Source organism: Dendrobates tinctorius, unplaced genomic scaffold (assembly GCF_039654945.1).
Source record: "Dendrobates tinctorius isolate UK_male_01 unplaced genomic scaffold, ASM3965494v1 ptg000073l, whole genome shotgun sequence".
Taxonomy (NCBI): Eukaryota; Metazoa; Chordata; class Amphibia; order Anura; family Dendrobatidae; genus Dendrobates; species Dendrobates tinctorius.
This window is the reverse complement of record NW_027361741.1, coordinates 10,392,916-10,412,505: the sequence shown is the minus strand read 5'-3', so window position 1 is coordinate 10,412,505 and position 19,590 is coordinate 10,392,916. Positions and strand designations below refer to the sequence as shown.

The following is a 19,590-nucleotide window of genomic DNA, read 5'->3' as shown; positions in this document are numbered from 1 at the left end:
TATCATGTACACTACATTGGAGGATGTACATGAAAGAGTCTACGATCTTATAGTCCTGATATGTGTTGGGTATGGGGACATTATCTGTTGGTGATATGTGGGTGCAGGTTTTGCATTTCTTAGTGTTACAGGGGACTGTGCCTGTCTCTGATGGTGATGCAAGGGCACTTCTGACAAGGATATTCCTTAGGTTGGGAGGCTGTTTGTAGGCGAGCCGTGGCTGTTCTGGGAATATTGCTATTAGTCTGTGATCTCTGCGAAATATGGGTTGGAGGTCAGCGCCATTTTCCTTAAAATGCTCATGTGAGGGTTGTAAATGACTACAAGGGGCACGCCTCACGACGAAGCCATAGACGAAACACGCGTCGAGGCTCCCTGCGTCTCACCCCTGCTCCTTGCACTGACCTCCAGCCGCAACATGACTGAAGGTATTTAACCCTAGAATTTTCTTAATCTCTAAGTCACCGCCATCCATTGATCAGCGATTGCATGACTACTTTATCATTCAATAGCCAGTCAAAATGTGTCAGACTGAGATAAGATCACCCTTTTCATCTGTTGTAGAGCAGCTGGGCACGTGCAATTCAGCCCAGTGAGACCTTTTCGTTCCCTGTCTGGTATACACGTTATTATTCTCTATATGGGAAGATACTAGAAGATACTAGCCTCCTATACCATTCTTACCTTTGTTGAGCCACACTACATAAAGTTACTTTGTCTCTAATTACTCTATTAGCAATTTCTTCTACGAAATATCCTCTTGAGACTTATTGCTATTAGTTGCGGACTCAATATATCCATTTATTTATATGGTTTTTAAGGAGTTCTTTTATCCCCCTATATTATACTATGTACTGTGTTATACCCTTAACATTTTATCTGCCGCCTCCTGCTCCCTCCTGGATTTATGCTTTGCAGGTTGTCACGTTATATGTGTAATATTACCAATAAAAAAATTTCTAATTATTTTCACAATATCTTGATTTGAGCCTCTATTTTTATCAGGGACTATTTGGCATTTTTCTTTTAATAATATTATGTTGGCGATAGACTTTTAGCCCATTGGACAATTGTCCAAGGGTCAATGATTTTTTTTCTGTGATTAATTGGGTCAACTTCACCAAAGCATATCTTATAATCCCTGATTTTTCTAGTTTTTCTTAGTTGTTTTGGTTTATATGTTCTTGGGATCCTTGTAGCTCTGTGGATCTGTTAACCCCTTCACGACCCATGACGCCTACGTAGGCGTCATGAAAAGTCGTGCCCAAACGACCTATGACGCCTACGTAGGCGTCATGCTATAAATAGCCCCCCTGCGGGTCGGGTGACCGGTGTCACTGAAAGGTCACCCGACCCGCACACAAAGGACACTCTACAGTTAATCCCTGGGGGCGTGGCTTAGCCCCCACGTGCCTACGATCGCTCTGATTGGCTGTTTCACTTTTAACAGTCAATCAGAGCGATTTGTAATATTTCACCAATGAAATTTGGTGAAATATTACAATCCAGCCATGGCCGATGCTGCAATAGCATCGGACATGGCTGGACACCGACCCCCGACCCCCCCACACACCGACTGGCTGGACATCATCTGCTCCCCCTCCCCTGTCTATCGCCCCCTCCCACCTTCCGATCCCCCCAGGACCTCCGATCGTGCTCCCGGTGTCCCGCCGTGGCTCCCGGCGTCCGGATCATGGGCGCCGCCATCTTGCAAAATGGCGGGCGCATGCGCAGTGCGCCTGCCATTGTCCAAGATGGCGGCGCCCATGAATTTGCCGGTTGCCCGTTCATTTTTCATTTTGATCACTGTGATACACTCTCACAGTGATCAAAATGAAAAAAAAAGTAAATACACCCCCCTTTTATCACCCCCATAGCCAGGCGCAAATAATAAAATAAAAAAAATATTTTTTTTTCCATTTAGGGTTGGAATTAGGGTTAGGGTTGGAATTAGGGTTAGGGTTGGAATAAGGGTTAGGGTTGGAATAAGGGTTACAGATAGGGTTAGGGCTAGAATTATGGTTAGGGTTGGAATTAGGGTTAGGGCTGGAATTAGGGTTAGGGCTGGAATTAGGGTTAGGGCTGGGGTTAGGGGTGGGTTGGGATTAGGGTTAGGCTTGTAGTTAGGGTTAGAGTTGGGATTAGGGTTAGGGGTGTGTTGGCGTTAGGGCTGTGGTTAGGGTTATTATTAGGGTGGGATTAGGGTTAGGGTTGTGTTGGGGTTAGGGTTGGAGTTAGAATTGAGGGGTTTCCACTGTTTAGGCACATCACGGGGTCTCCGAGCGCGACATGGTGCCACGATTTATTCCAGCCAATTTTGCGTTCAAAATGTCAAACAGCACTCTCTCCATTCCGAGCCCCGACGTGTGCCCAAACAGTGGTTTACCCCCACATATGGGGTATCAGCGTACTCAAGAAAAATTGCACAACAACTTTGGGGGTCTAATTTCTCCTGTTACCCTTGGGAAAATAAAAAATTGGGGGCTAAAAAAATGATTTTTGTGAAAAAAAATGATTTTTTTGTTTTCACGGCTCTGAGTTATAAACTTCGGTGAAGCACTTGGGGGTTCAAAGTGCTCATCAAACATCTAGATAAGTTCCTTGGGGGGTCTAGTTTCCAAAATGGGGTCACTTGTGGGGGGTTTCCACTGTTTAGGCACATCGGGGCTCTGCAAACGTAACATGACGCCCGCAGACCATTCCATCAAGTCGGTATTTCAAAACGTCACTACTTCCCTTCCGAGCCCCGATGTGTGCCCAAACAGTGGTCCCTCCCCACATATTGGGTACCAGCGTACTCAGGACAAACTGGACAACAACTTTTGGGGTCCAATTTCTCCTGTTACTATTGTGAAAATAAAAAATAGCGGGCTAAAAAAAATCATTTTTTGAGGAAAAAAAAAATATTTTTATTTTCACAGCTCTGCGTTATACACTTCTGTAAAGCACCTGGGGGTTCAAAGTGCTCACTATGCATCTAGATAACTTCCTTAGGGGGTCTAGTTTCCAAAATGGGGTGATATGTGGGGGAGCTCCAAAGTGTAGGCAGACAGGGCCTCTCCAAACACGACATGGTGTCCGCTAACGATTGGAGCTAATTTTCCATTCAAAAAGTCAAATGGCGCTCCTTCCCTTCGGAGCCCTGCCGTGCGCCCAAACAGTGGTTCCCTCCCACATATGGGGTGCCACCGTACTAAGGACAAACTGAACAGCAACTTTAGGGGTCCAATTTATCCTGTTACCCTTGTGAAAATAAAAAATAGCGGGCTAAAAAATCATTTTTGAGGAAAAAAAATGATTTTTTATTTTCATGGCTCTGCGTTTATAAACTTCTGTGAAGCACTTGGGGGTTCAAAGTGCTCACTACACATCTAGATAAGCTCCTTGGGGGGTCTAGTTTCCAAAATGGGGTCACTTGTGGGGGGTTTCTACTGTTTAGGCACATCAGTGGCTCTGCAAACGCAACATGATGCCCGCAGAACATCCCATCAGTCTGCATTCCAAAATTGCGCTCCTTCCCTTCTGAGCTCTCCCATGCGCCCAAACAGTGGTTTCCCCTGACATATGGGGTATCGGTGTACTCAGGACAAATTACACAACAACTTTTGTGGTCCAATTTCTCCTGTTAGCCTTGTGAAAATAAAAAATAGCGGGCTAAAAAATCATTTTTGAGGAGTGAAAATACAAAAATATTTTTTTTTTTTTCTGCGTCATAAACTTCTGTGAAGCACTTGTGGGTTCAAAGTCCTCACCACACATCTAGAAAAGTTCCTTGGGTGGTCTAGTTTCCAAAATGGGGTCACTTGTGGGGGAGCTCTAATGTTTAGGCACACAGGGGCTCTCCAAACAGGACATGGTGTCCAGTAACGATTGGAGCTAATTTTCCATTCAAAAAGTCAAATGGTGATCCTTCCCTTCGGGACCCTGCCGTGTGCCCAAACAGTGGTTTATGAGCACATATGAGGTATCTGTGCACTCAGCAGAAATTGCCCAACAAATTTTAGGATCCATTTTATCCCATTGCCCATGTGAAAATGAAAAAACTGAGGCTAAAAGAAAATTTTTGTGAAAAAAAGTCTTTTTTTTTTTTATGGATCAATTTGTGAAGCACCTGGCGGTTCAAAGTGCTCACTATGCATCTAAATAAGTTCCTTGGAGAGTCTAGTTTCCAAAATGGGGTCACTTGTGGGGTAGCTCCAATGTTTAGGCGCACAGGGACTCTCCAAACGCGACATGGCAACCGCTAAATATTCCAGCATATTTTCCATTCAAAAAGTCAAATGGCGCTCCTTCCATTCTGAGCCCTGCCGTGCGCCCAAACAGTGGTTTATGACCACATATGAGGTATCGGTATACTCAGGAGAAATTGCCCAACAAATTTTAGGATCATTTTATCCTGTTGCCCATGTGTAAATGAAAAAATTGATGCTAAAAAAATTTTTTATTGGAAAAATTAAAATGTTCATTTTTTCCTTCCACATTGCTTTAGTTGCTGTGAAGCACCTGAAGGGTTAATAATCTTCTTGAATATAGTTTTGAGTAGCTTGAGGGGTGCAGTTTTTAGAATGGTGTCACTTTGGGGTATTTTCTGCCATATAGACCCCTCAAAGTGACTTCAAATGTGACGTGGTCCCTAAAAAAAAAAATGGTTTTGTAAATTTTGTTGTAAAAATGAGAAATCGCTGGTCAACCTTTAACCCTTATAACTTCCCAACAAAAAAAAATTTTGTTTCCAAAGTTGTGCTGATGTAAAGTAGACATGTGGGAAATGTTATTTATTAACTATTTTGTGTCACATAACTCTCTGGTTTAACGGAATAAAAATTAAAAATGTGAAAATTGCGAAATTTTCAAAATTCTCGCCAAATTTCCGTTTTTTTCACAAATAAATGAAAACATTATTGACCTAAGTTTACCACTAACATGAAGCCAAATATGTCACGAAAAAACAATCTCAGAATCGCTAGGATCCGTTGAAGCGTTCCTGAGTTATTACCTCATAAAGGGACACTGGTCAATATTGCCAAAAATGGCCAGGTCATTAAGGTCAAAATAGGCTGGGTCATGAAGGGGTTAATCAATTACAAGTGGATGATACCCTTGTTGTAGGAATATTTTCCTAAGTGATAGTAAGTGTAGTTTTCTATCCTCATTGTCTGAACAGATCTGAATGTTCCTTAGAGCTTGACTGTAGATTATTGATTTTTTTTTGTGTGTCTTGGATGAAAGCTGTTCCATCTCAGGTATGCCGGACGTCCTGTGGGTTTATGGTAAATAGTCGTTTGTACGGTATTGTCTTTGATGTATGTGGTCGTGTCTAGAAAATGGATTTGGGACTTTGAAAAGTTGAGGGTGAGCTTGATGGTTTGCTGGAATTTGTTGAAGTTTTTGTGGAAGGTAAGCAAGTCCTCCTCTGAGCCTTTCCAGATTATTAGTAGGTCATTAATGTAGCGGAAGTATGCTAGAGGTTTGATAGTGCAGGATGCCAAAAAGTCTTGTTCTAGTTTAGCCATAAACAGATTAGCATATTGTGGTGTCATTTTGCTTCCCATGGTGCCACTCATACACTGTTGGTATGTATTGTTTCCAAAGGAAAAAGTTATGTCGGAGCACAAACCTGATGAGTTGCAAGGCTGGTTCCGCGGCCAGATTGTTGTTTTTTGGGTTTTTTTGGAGGAAATATTTGCATGCAGCAATCCCATCTTTGTGAGGAATGTTGGAATATAAGGACTCTACATCAATGGTGGCCAATATTGTGTCCTCTGGAAGTGGACCCAGGGCTGACAATTTGCAGAGAATGTCTGTGGTGTCCTGGATGTAGCTGGGTGTTTGCTTCACTAAGGGTTTTAAAATGTTCTCCACCCAGCCAGAGATATTCTCAGTTAATGTCCCAATACCAGAGATGATGGGTCTCCCTGGATTACCTTCTTTGTGTATTTTAGGTAACCTGTAGAAGGTACCTATTTGGGGGTTGTCTGGTATTGGGTCCAGTAGGGAGGATGACATAGAGTCAAACCCATATATAATCTTTGCTTATTCCTCTTTGTATTTTTTGGTGGGATCTTCCTGAAGGGGGGTGTAGTGTTTTGTTTTTTTTTGTCCAGGAGTTGTCTGTGTGCTTCCTGGATGTAATCTGACATATTCATAATTACTACAGTTCCTCCTTTATCTGCTGGTTTAATGATGATATTGTTGTTGGTTTTTAAGGATTTTGTGGCTCTTGTTTCCTCCATACTGATATTGTGAGGTACTTTGAGGTGTTTTGTCCAAAATGTCAGATTTTACTTTTTTGCGGAAACGGTCTATATAGTGGTCCAGAGTTTGGTTGTGCCCAGGTTGTGGGGTCCAGTTTGTCCTCTTCTTTTTTTTTTTTTTTTTTGTTGGTGTGTCTTTCTCACTGATTTGTGATGTATTATCTGTGTTGTCATGGAAGAATTCTTTTAGCCTTAATCTGCAGAAGAATTTCTCGATATCACTACAGAATTGAGCTGTGTCAAGCTATTTAGTGGGACAGAATGTTAGACCCTTTGATAGAACCTTCATTTCTGCCATGTTTGGCTCATTCTGCGAGAGGTTCACAAGATGATGATGTATTAAAATTACCCAAAATTACCCATACCGAACACAAATCAAGACTATAAGATCGTGGACTCTTTTTCATGTACATTCTCCAATGTAGTGTACATGATACAGTGTACAAGGTGCAATGCAGGGACATACATCGAGGAAACTAAGCAAAAACTACAAACAAGGATGAATCTGCATAGACACGCTTTGAAAAATGAGTTGGACACACCTGTAGGGACACACTTCTCTAGACCTGCACACAGCTTGGCAGATCTAAAAGTCCTAGTATTGAAAGGTTATTTTAATAGTGACAGAGAAAAATCTGGGAGTTGAAATTTATAAATGTTTCAATCTCTAACCATAGGACTCAGTTTGACACCTGGATTCATGACTCATTACATGGACACAGTTCACACCTCCACAAGAAGGTCTTCAGATCTCTAGTAGAACACTTGGACCTCATCTGCATATGTAGCAAAAACCTTAATTTGAATTCCTTGGCCTGTATCACCTCGTGTCCTGTTGTAATTCCTATTTAAATGTTGCCGTTGCTTCACCGTAATTCACTTGTAATTTAGCCTGATGAAGGGGCCTTCTGAGCCCTGAAAGCTTGCAAATATAATTTTTCTGGTTGGCCAATAAAGGGATCAATCCTTGAATACCTTTATTATACCTTTCTCATAATATAGTGACTGGTGGTTAATGGGAGATGTATGTCACAGGGATGGGTGCTCCCTGCGATGCAACCCAGAGTATTTTGTGCACATGAGCACTAATATGTCGTTTAGTGCACCTGGTCCGTGTTGCGGGTAGCTATGAGAGATGGGAGGGTCTGGCTACCCATTTTACCTCACCTCTGGGTGAGGGTGCTCACTGTACCCCCGTTTTCCATCAGGACCTGCAGGTGTTTGAGGACCTGCAGTGAGGTCATGACCATGTGACCAGCCCATGTGAACCATACCTCACCTGTGGGTGTGGCTACAAGCTATGTATTCGAGGTGTGTTTAGCACATGGGAGTGAGTGTTTGGGAGTCTCCCAGTGTGGAAAGATTTCCATGTGCCCAGGCTGGACATTACAGAGTGGTCTGTGTGCAGAGAGCGAGAAGCCACCCGGTGTCTCTGGCTCCAGGTAGAGCTCTGCTATGGACATTGATGCTGTATTTTGCCTGTATTTTACCTTTCTGTTGCGGATTTGATGGTTTATGAAGCAAATAAACCCACATGGACGTTGAAAAGAATGTGCCTCATTATAAAATTATATTCACTTATATTTGTTTTGTGTGTGTGTGTAAACATTATATTTGAACATGGTACATAATGATAATATGGTCTTCAATGGAGAATGAAAAAGAGGTTGGACAAGGAAATTACATCACAATTCTGTTTTTTTTTTTTTTTTTTTTTTTTTTTTTTTATTTTTGTTAAATAATACGGTATATCTTTAGCTTACAAAAAAGCATGAAAATCCGCATCAAAAACACATAAAAACCGCCCGGATTTTCAAGGGAGTTTTCTGCCAAGATGCAGAATCTGCGCAGATTTTTACAAAAGCAAATCTGCAACTTGCGCACATACCCTTAGTGTTTATGAAAAAGTATACGGTTTTAAGTTCAAGCTAAAGCTCTCGATCTTGGATAAAAATAAACCCATTTCTATACCCAGCCCTTGAGATGCATGCACCCATGTCTAACTGAAAACTCCAGTAAGTAGCAGAGCTACCTTGTACAGCAGGATTGACAACTTGCACAGGGGGTAATTTTTTAGTTTTTCTTCATCCAAATTATATAAATTTAATTCCACCATTGTTGGCAAAATAACGAAAGCTCTGGAAATACTCGTAATCAAATCCAATGAATTTTGCAGGTCTATTTTCCAGCTTTGTTATGTATTTTTACACTTGATCACTTGTTGGCCATTTTTATTTACATTTTCAGACCATATGTGTCCTGTATTAAATGTCCATGTTGGCGATAGCCATAAAGTCTATTCTTTCCTTTTGCGTACCTTAAACATACTACTTTATCCATAGGGGTCTAAAGTTTATTCAGGTATTATTACAAAGCATCGCTGACGGAGAAAGGGATGAACAAAACCCAAATCACATTAAGGTCAATGTAACAAAGGCTTATGAGATTGCACTTAAAAAATACCATGGCTGGGTCGTACAGAAACTATTCCAGGTAAGGGTACCAAGAATCTATTGTTATATTCTCTGAAATGCTAGAATAACCCACAATTTCTGCTGTATAGCTCTTTATCAGGAAGGAGAACTTCTGATTCCTTCTCTAAGCATTTAATTGATTTTTAGTTTTTGCCATAAAGGAAACCTGACTCAGGTTTTACCCCTTTTAAAGGGAACCTGTCAGCAGGATTGTGCACAGTATCCTACACACAGTGTCAGGTTGGCGCCGTTATACTGAATAAAATGATACCTTGGTTGATGAAATCCGTCTTGTGGTTGTTGTGTAATCTTTATTTTCAGTTTTGAGTTAATGATATGCTCGTGCTCCGGGGCAGCCGGTGGGGGGCTTCATGTGGTGCTCTGATTAGGTATTTACCAGTATGGATTCTGACAGGTCATTGATCCCTCAGTGACCTGCCCCCTAGTTTACATAATGAATATGTGTACATACTTAAAAATTAACCCTTCTGCAGGTAGGTGCCAGTCGCGGCACCTGCTCTGCAGCATAATTGTTTCATGTGCCAATAATACCTGTTCTTCATGTTATTCAGCTAGAAAAACTAAATTTGAAAATGGCGCCTGTTCAGTAGCTGCTATTGGTGTCTATAGCTGTGATCTGATAGCTGCTACTGCGCATGCGCCGGCGACGCCAACTTACTGGAGAAGAAAAAAAAAAAATCCTTTCAAGATGGCGCCGCCCGCGCAATATCAGCTCAGACATTGCTCCTGGATTAGTTCTGGTATGTGTGAGTCCTTCCCCTGGCATGTGCAGGTAGAGCAGGGAGGAGGAGAAAGGTGATTTCTTCTCTTCTTCAATGCACATGCTGAGATGTCAATCATGCCACTGTGGGCTTAACATCTGTGTACTTTGGGAATGATGATTCCAGGCTTGTCTGGGCAACCACATGCCCATGTTAAAAAAAAAAAAAAAAAAATAATAATAAATTGAAAAAAAATAAAAACTATTAGGAGAAAAAGCACTTTTAATACCTTTTAGAGTTAAACCTGCTGTTGGATGCTCTTTAAAAAAAAATAAATAAAGAAGGGATGGAAGAGTAGGGCTAAACTTGATTTAAAAGTTATTGTAGGACACCATTATAGGCCATAGCCATAAGATAGCTGTGTTCCAAGCCCTTATTTTGCTGAATGCTAGCTTTCTATAGTCCTCTATAAACATGTATCCTACTGTCAGACCTCTCTGATGGCGGCATATGTCCTAAAGTAAAAAGCACTACATATGTTGATATCTAAAATCCAATTCACCCCCTAGCAAATGTGTCACTGTTAGACTAGTTGCCCTTGTACACTCTTGTCAAACTCAGATTCACAGAAGGACAAAATTGAAAGTTTGGACAAAATCATGGGACAACCTTGGGATTTATAAAAAAAAAAAAAAAAAAATCTACAATTGAGGACGCTTTTCCTTATCAAATATAAAGATATATGGAAACAATCTTAAAGGGGTTGTCGTTCGAACAAAGTTCATTTTAACTGATAGCAGTTAACCTATTAAACTATTTTATTCTATGTAATGGCAATAAAAAGTTTATGGACCAAAAGCCTAATTTAAATATGTAATAACGAAAGATAGAAAAAAAACCTTGAATAACGCAGATAAAAGTATGATGTAAACAAAAGTACCCCCCAACAGTATGATCCCCCCCACATTGAATTCCTCCACACACCCAGTATGATTCTTCAACTGGATTCTGTAGTGCACTTTAAAGTCTCTCGGATTACTCATAGATTTCTGGAAGTTTTATGCCATATCATAGACACATTGATTTTTCTTAGAGAATCATGTTTCCTGTAATAAAAATGTATTTGTAGTGTAAAAGAGGTTTAGATGCTCAGTAGGCCGCCCTTTAATTTTGTCTATTGTGAAAATAGAATTCACCGTTGAGCTCACAACGGAAGACTTTCTCTTTCCATAAGATTGAAAAATGCAGTTAATATTATTTTATTTTTTTTTTGTAGAGTAAGGCACCAGGATGCCGAATAACATTGCAATTAGGAGTGGATTAGTTTTTAAGAGTTTTCTAGAATTACAATATTGACCTGTCCTTAGAATAGGTCATCAATATCAGATTATGGATGGCAATCGACAACTGGCAGCTGAACCGATCAGCTCTGATGGCAGCCAGGTGTAGGTAGAGAACAGAGCCGGCATAGCACTGCTCCGTTCATTGTGTAGTTGATTTTCCTGAGGACTGTATCAGCTCCTATTCAGGTGAATAGGAGCTGAGCTGAACTATTCCGCAATGGCCACTACATAGTGGAGACAGAACAGCACATCTTATTTCATTCAGTTTTATACTCGGATGGAGCTGAACACATTTACCCCACCAATGTGGTATTGCTGACGTATTAATCCCCAACCGATGCGGTATTGATCACGTATTAATCCCCCACCGATGTGGTATTGCTGACGTATTAATCCCCCACCAATGTGGTATTGATCACGTATTAATCCCCCACTGTTGTGATATTGCGGACGTATTAATCCCCCACCGATGTGGTATTGATGACGTATTAATCTGCCACCGGTGCGGCATCGATCACATATTAATCCCCCACCAATGTGGTATTGATCACGTATTAATCCCCCACTGTTGTGATATTGCTGGCGTGAAAATCCCCCACCGATGTGGTATTGATGAAGTATTAATCCAACACCGATGTGGTATCGATCACATATTAATCCCCCACGATGTGGTATTGATGGTGTATTAATCCCCAACCGTTGTGGTATTGCTGACATTTGATGACTTATTAATCCCCCCCCCTCCCAACGATCTTGTACTGATGACATATCCAAAGGTGTCATAAGCCTGGACACTTCCTTGGGCTGTTCTCCACAATTCAGTTGAGGGCCGAGTGTATGTTCTGAATATGTCGGTTTTTCTTCTGTATACACCGTAACATATATGTCGTCTGTTATTTAGGCTGCTCTATGTGCTGCTCCGTATAAAGATGACTTTCTTAAGGCCCTTTCGAAAGGACAAAATGTGAAAGAGGAAGAGTGCATAGAGAAAATCCGCCAGTTCCTGGTCAACTACACCACCACCATTGAAGCAATATATATAATGTACAACAAGATGAGCGCAGAGCTGGATTACAAAGCCTAACTTGCCCCTCTTACAGACTCAACCCACTCACTATCCTTGGCTACAACTCAGGACATGGCCTCTTTTCTTCTGTCTTCAGGAGGTGTGGAACATTCACAACAGAAGACGTCTAATGAAGGGGATCTGCTCAGCATTATGGATATATAGATTTCTTGCCCCAATGACTTAAATCATGTATAAAGTGGATTTTCCTGCAAAATGTAAAATGGACCATATATCAGTAAATTACAGATCGGTTATTAGATTTAGTTTTTTACTTGCAGAGATATTTGCAGTTTCTCTTTTTGTTGTGGCTGGCATGTTGATTGCCACTAATTTGTTAGCATAAAAACACCATAACTATGTAATAATTTCCATAGAAGCCACGTTAATTATGCAAACCTATGTGGCTGCACTCACATTTTAGCATGTCTGCCACAACTGAATCATAAAATGCCAATATTTCTCCAAGTAAAAGAAATAGCCAGGTAAGTAAACAGGTTTCTAATATGTGACATGCTAATATATGGTACAGCTTCACATTTTGGGTAGAATACTTTTCCCGCTTGGCAGGTACGTAGGTGACGGATATAACATGGTCAGCTACAAATTTTTGTCCTTTTGGTTTTGCATCCTATAACATATATATATATATATATATATATATATATATATATATATATATATATCTATCTCTAATCTCTCTCCATATTTGATGGTGTGGCTTTAAAATAATCTGGTGTTAAGTTAATCTAATAATGGTGTGATGTGTGTTCCACGACAAAATGTCTAATACTCAGGAGTACGTCCCAGCATAAAATAACCATTTTATTCCCAGAAAAAAGCAATACATTTCCTAAAATAGTCGCCTATGCTTCTGTAAAAGATAATTTATGAATGACTTGCATCACCCATAAAAATAACAATTCTGGAGCATCTTTTCTTAAACCTCTATTGTGCTGTAGTCCCAGGGCAGTGTAGATGTAGGGGAAGCTGAGAGGCGCAGGCATTGTAGAAGCTGGTACCCAGATGTGTTGGCGCAGGAATGAATGGAGGACACCAGGGCTTGTAGTTACAAAGCTTTACTCACAGTCTGTAGTACACACAGGTGCCTGCCTCCGTGCTGTGTCCTCTGGGTCAGGGACTCAGTCAGCCTCCAGGCAAGATGGAATGCTCCCTTCCAACGCTCCGCCAACATGTGCCTTTCTGAACGTCTCCTCTATAGCGCCTTTAAGTGTGAAGTACTCCCAGTACTGAGTTACACTGGAGTCCCTTCTGACAGATGTTTCCAAGAACTCTACTTGTACGGCAGACAGCTGTAGCCTGCTTCGGGGACTCCCTACTCCTGAGTCCCGGCTCACTATCCAAGTTGTTGTTGTGCCCACAAGTCTTAGATGGGAGTAGTGCATTTACAGCCCACTACTCCACCGGGGTCTGCTGCGGAACCATTAGTGTCCATACAACCTCGGGGACCAGACCCCGGCCTTGCGCTTAGAACTTCTAGGCAGGGTTCTTCCTCTAACCCACGTCCTCTCTGTTCCTTTTACTCCTTCGTTCCGTTCTAATCTCTCTCTCTTATGGAAGATCAGGTTTCAGTTCAATGTCTTTCTCCTTCTTTCCTTTCCCGTGCCAGCTGGCTCAGATCACTGAGGCAGCTGCAGCACTCTTCCTCCATCCCTCTTCCAGGGATCTCCTTTCCTCACTCCTCTCTGAGTGGCTTCCTCTCTTAGACTGACCTACTGACTGACTGAAATCCTAAACCTTCCCACTCTTTTATGTATTCTAACTCCACCCGCCTCCCAGCACGTTTAGTGTTTCAAGCAGGGAGCCACCAAAGGCGCTCTGCTTCTCTCTAAGCAAGGAGCCGCAATGTGGCTTTGCTGAACTACTGTGTTGTGTGGGATGCGTGTGTTGGAGCGTGGTCAGGAGCCTCCAACTTACCTGGATGGTGGGGCACCACACCTCAGGAGGAGGTGCAGTACCTCTGTGGCGACTGAGCCTCAGGGGTGCCACACTTACACGAGTGCATGCTTGTTCAAGGTTCTCTCTTCAGCAACGCGCGTTCTGATCAAGACAAGTTGGCAGCCTCTGGCTGTAAACCAGAATGTTTTCATCATTGACCGCAAATTGAGAGCTTAAAATGTTGAGATCTTGAACGTTAACTCCTTATCATGAATTGTTAAAGTGCTTATGAAAAATCATGTCCTGTCTTGGTCACCAGTCACCTCTGCAGTCTCTGTGGTGGCTGGTCTCCTAGGCAAGGAGCGCAATGCTTACAAGCCATTTTTAAATGTAGTTATATGCACCTCTGTTGCTGCAGAGACTAAGCTAATTTGTATAGAAGGATCGCAGAGTGCACAGCTGAGGCCAGCGTTGTGACTAGGCTGCTTGCCTGAACGGTGTTTCCATCAGGAGCACGCTGCTCCTTGGCACCCAGGAAGCTGGGAGGCAGAGGTGCTGTGCGCTCCTGCAGAGTCCTGATGACCAATCCTTTTACAACTGTATGTAACTTGCACAATATATGACCTGTAGTTATACAATGCCAGAAATCCCTTTTCACGTGGACACTTGCGTAACCAATTATTTGAGCTTTTAAAGATTACTATGGGCAGAATTTCTCCTGAGCAAACCAAGAAACATGGATTTTATGACTTTATAATATAACCTTCTAAACAAGTAAGGGAGTAACACTTACCTGGAGAGAATAGGATTATTTTTTTTTTTTTTTTTTATTTCCAATTAAATAACGGTCTGTAAGTTTTATTAACCTCTTGTCTGGATGTTCTCGGATCGCACTGTGCACTACACTTGGCATGCTACAGTTTTCCTATTGACTTCAAAGCAACCAGAGGAGTATTCTCACGTACAGTACGAAGCCGCTCTGCTGCTTGGTTAGGCTTGCTGCTGTCACCCATTGTGGTACCTTCCTGTTGATGATCCTCCATTGAAATCTGAAACCTTTTAGTGCCTTAATATCTCTTAAAATAAGTAATGTCAATCATGGACTGCCTTATCCTTTATCAATTTTTTTCCTTTCTAACAGTTGTGTGAATTTTATATTGCATAATAAAAATATTTACCATTGATGTCCTCCCGTTAGGCTGAACGTGCATGTAGTGGATGGCCAATTGGGCTTTTGGTGAATTATGGACACTATAAACCTGAACATTCAGATCTCCTGACCCTGCATGAGAGAAAGAAGTAAGCCTCTGGTACATGCCTCTATTTATTTGAAGGTGATCTGTCAGAAGGATTTCACACTCCAAACTATATAGATTTATATGTAGCACTTTATAGAAAAGTCTAGCAATACCTTTTACATGGTCAGTCTGTTCCTTTATTACTGAGTACCTGAATTCATGTGCAAATAAGTCTGAAGAGCTATATCTAGACCTGAAGCCTCTGTCACTCCAACTCTATTGCCCACCTAGCGCTGCCTCCTCCTGCTGCTTAACTTGAATGCTCCTTTGCCTGAAGTCAAAACTCAAATTCTCTGCTTATGATTGTAAAAGATAGTTGTGATTATGCTATATCTGTTAATAACTGATGTATCATTAAATATTTACAGTAAAAAAAAAACTTGCAGGCAGGAGCAGGTGGTGCTGAGTGGAGAATAGAGCTTGTGTGACAAAAGCTTCAGATTTGGTAGATCTGAAGCTTTAGTCACTCCAGCTCTATTCTCCAATTAGCTCCACCTTCTCCTGCCTCACTGACTGCCTCTGATTTGTGACTTTATGCAAAGGGGCATTCAGTTAGGCAGCTGCAGGTGGAGGCAGCTCTAGGTGGGCAAAAGAACTGGAGTGACAGAGGCTTCATATCTATAAAGAGCTCTTCATCCTCATTTGTATATCAATTCAAATGCTGATTTCTCAATAATGGAGTTGCGCCCTGGCCACTTAAAGGCATTGCTGGACTTGTCTTTGGAGAACTACATGCGCATGTACATAGTTTGGGGACTAGAATCCTGCTAACAGTTTCCTTTAATGGGAAAAAAAAATTATAGGCCATGGTAAAATTGAACATGCTGAGTTATTGCTTAGCCTGAATGCAGCAGTAGGAGGATATCCTCCATACACAATGGATCATAGGTGGGATCTGTTCTTATTTGTCTGTTTATGGCCTGAATAAAGCAAATGTGCTGCTTTGTATCACTTTATTTCAATTATTCTGAATAGGTTTAAAATTTTGTCTAAATTATTTAATTTTGGCCTCCTGAAGCCACTATTGAGGGGGAATTTATCAGCTGACCGCATAAGTTTCATAGAATACGCTCAATAATTTTAAAAAAACAAAAACACTTAGAGGTATTCAAATCCTATCCCAATATGTAGTAGGTGTAATAATAGTAGCAAATACCTCCAATTAGAAACGTAGCATAGCTATGATTCGCGGAGTCGCTTACCCCATGTGTAGCCATGGCTATCTAAGCTACTGCAATGCCCTGCACATGGGGTAACCGACATAGCGAATCAGAAGTATGCTACGTTTCTAATTGGAGGTATTTGTAATAATTAGTACACCTACTACATATTGGGATAGGATTTTGGAGATGTGTTTGGTGGCCTTAAAGGGATATTCTCATTAAACTAATGTCAGACTGTTGTCTGAACTTGTTGATATCAGCTAAGTATGAGTGCCCTGGATAATTGATTGTCAGGAGTGTGAAGTCTGATTTGTGGATTGTTAATTCTCTTGCTCTCCCGGACAGAGACAAGCTGCCACCAAGAGTGTTTGGCAGCTGCTCTCTTGTGAGTGTTGGGCCGAATGTGCACTCCTGTGTGTGAAAGAGGAACCTCTGCACCACAAAAGAAAAATGAGACTATAGGTCTTGCTGCAGTGTAAATTTTGTTGTGATCCGGCAAAGAGCCAAAAACAGATGGGGTCCAACGTTTCGACCAGAAGTGGTCTTTGTCAAGGACATCTGTTGCGGGTGCAGTTAGTCAGAAATCTAGTACAGCAATAATGTAAATTGTAAGATCTTTCATGTCAAGGAGGACCTGTGTGGAGCAAGAGCGGGGAATCTGGAAATGTGGCACGCCGAGTATAAGATGTCTTATTTACATTATTGATCTACTTGATTTCTGCCTACCTGCAACAGATGTCCTTGACAAAGACCACTTCCGGTCGAAATGTTGGATCATATCTGTATTTGTCTCCTTGCTGGATCAAAATAAATTTACACTTCAGCAAGACTTGGTCTCCTTTTTTCTGTTGTGGTGCTGAGGTTCCTCAAGAAGTCTAGACCACGAGTCACTTCCTCAAGCACACAATTGTTTTAAAAGGACAGTGTGTGACACAGCCTAAATGTGCTGGACGAACCATCTGTGTATGATGGACTTTATTATTCCCCCCCCCCCAGTGATGACTGAAGACTCATTCTATCATTTAATTTTACTGAAGATTTTCAGTTCTGTCTCAAGAGGATACTGCTATAACGGTGAAATGTAAACAAATCGGCTACATGATGTTAGTAGGAAGGCAAGGGTGTAGCTTCCAAAGGGTCAGGTTCTGACCTTTGTGCTTACATATGTAATGAATGAGTCAGATATGTGTGTGATATATATGTAGTGCATTGAATAAAAGGCACGACTTGGAATGGGTTACCCAGGATTAGAAACTGTGGCCGCTTTCTTTCAAAAGCCGCATTGCACCTGTCTACAGATTGGATCTTGTATTGTAGCTTTTCCCGATTCACTTCAATGGGTCAGACTCGCCTAGCATAGGATTAGACTCAATGGATGTTCATATCTGGAAATAATAAAAAAAAAAAACCTTGTTGATAGGTTTTCAGTCCGCCAAGCCACTAATGTGAGGTCACCGACGGCCTCATTTATTATGTGCAGAAAACTGACGAAAGATAATGTTGTCTTAAAGTTTATTATAATGTAGTGTTAACTGCACCTCAACTGCTAGATCTGTTGTGCTACGGTTTTCAGTGTCATTGTAATTTTAACAGGTGAGTAAAAAGGTCAGAAAACTATGGCAAATGGGTATATGTCACATAGTTTTAGCTGTATGTCATCCCGACATCTCAATACACGGTCCTTATTGATTGCAGTGATGTCACTTATTGGGCTGCTTGCTGTAGTTTTGATAAACTCGCTGTTTTATCAGCAGGAGATTATCATTACAGCACTAATAAATCTGCTGCAATATGCAATATAGTCCTCCATATTCATGAGCTTTGTATAAACCTACCCCCATTACTGATTGGCCGCTTTCTGCCTATGCTCAGTGTATACAGAAACATGCCAATTGGTGGTGGGGGCGGGGTTGTACAGAGCTCAGTATTCAGAGAACTGTCAGATCTGCAGCAGAGAAGTGCTTATCAAAACTAGATCAAGCAACTCGGCAAGTGCTACACTGCTTAACTAAGGGTCTCTAACCCTACATCATGCCACTCTCAGATGGGATAGTAAATACCTTTTGCAGATTCCCTTTAAAACACTAAAGTATTTTTTATAACTATTCTAAATTGGTGAAATGTTCTGAAATTGTGATTACTACTGTTAATTTTGAATATATCCTAACTGCTGATTGTAGCTTTGAGTGAAGGTATCCTTCACCAATTTGGCTGATACACTGATTACGTTAACCCAATATGTGTGGGCTACTTTAGATCATGGTGAAAGTAAAGAACAAAGGGGGAACAACCGCATCGCTTTTTATGTTTTCCTTTATTCTCAAAGATGTGCAATGGTCCCATATGAATATAAAATTAGTGTTAGACCCAATGTTGCCTCCATGAGAAGCTCCCACATTAGAGGTAACGCTGCAATTCTGAATTGGGCAAGCTGAGGGCCAACCCAAGCACATGTGAATGAGGCCTAACAAGTATGGACAGATTTTTAGTTCAGGTAGTGTTTGTTTTGGGAGTTGCTGTGTATTTGTTACCATGTATAGCTGCTCACAATGGAACTTGAAACTAAAACTTACACCCATGACCTTTGGGAAAGTGCAAGGCTCTAATGCTGCACCGGCCCATACATGTTTTGTTCTATGTATATTGTGTGACCAAACGGGAAACAATTTTTTTCACTTCAACGAAAATGTTCCCATTTGTCAATTTATTGTGCAAACGTCTGAGCATCAAGGGTAAAATGTCTGACCAAATATCATCTTTTTAAAACATTGAATAAAAAAAGCATCTATTATTTTGACTCGTATTGTTCCTTGTTTTATTAGTGTGTGAGAGGAGTATGAAAGGAGTTGTGCAGTGAAGTTATCCTCTAGGCACAGGATGATTTCTAGATCATCTGTGGCTGTCTGGCCTATGTATGACCCCCGCCAGTTACTACAATAGAGTGCACATGCTGGACCACCACTACATTCATGGGACCCAAATCTTCTGTTAACACTTAAATACCAAATAAATGAAAGAAGCACGTGGACACCACTGTAAAGTGGAGGATAATGGTCCTGGTCCAGGATATTCGTATTGGTCCAGGTACAGGCACAGCGGAAGTTTGAAGCAAGTGTATGGAGCAAGCAGGTGATGGCTGTATGTTACAGCCAGGAGCTGCCGCCATCAATTGCGATTATTAACCTGTTATATTCCACAGACAGCAGCATTTAACAAGCGTCGGCTTGTGGGGACATCATTTTCTCCAGCCATCAGTGTGCCAATAAGGTGATCACCCATCGCCATAACAGCTGGTGGTCAGCTGATGACCCCCGTGACTATCATTACAGAGTTCCTTTGAAACGCAGCCTGTGGACTAGCTTCAAAGAAGA

At 41.4% G+C, this 19,590-nt stretch overlaps 1 protein-coding gene across 1 annotated transcript in view; it reads left to right on the top strand.

Annotated features, from left to right (window-relative positions):
• The window catches only part of GLTP (glycolipid transfer protein), a 94,874-nt gene extending 75,858 nt beyond the window's left edge, over window positions 1–19,016 (top strand). Inside the window, exons 4-5 of the mRNA XM_073582633.1 lie at window positions 8,597–8,747; window positions 11,695–19,016. Of these exons, the coding sequence (XP_073438734.1) occupies window positions 8,597–8,747; window positions 11,695–11,877 (334 nt within the window). The 3' untranslated portion in view covers window positions 11,878–19,016. The remainder of the gene's footprint in view (window positions 1–8,596; window positions 8,748–11,694) is intronic.
• Window positions 19,017–19,590: the final 574 nt, after the last annotated feature.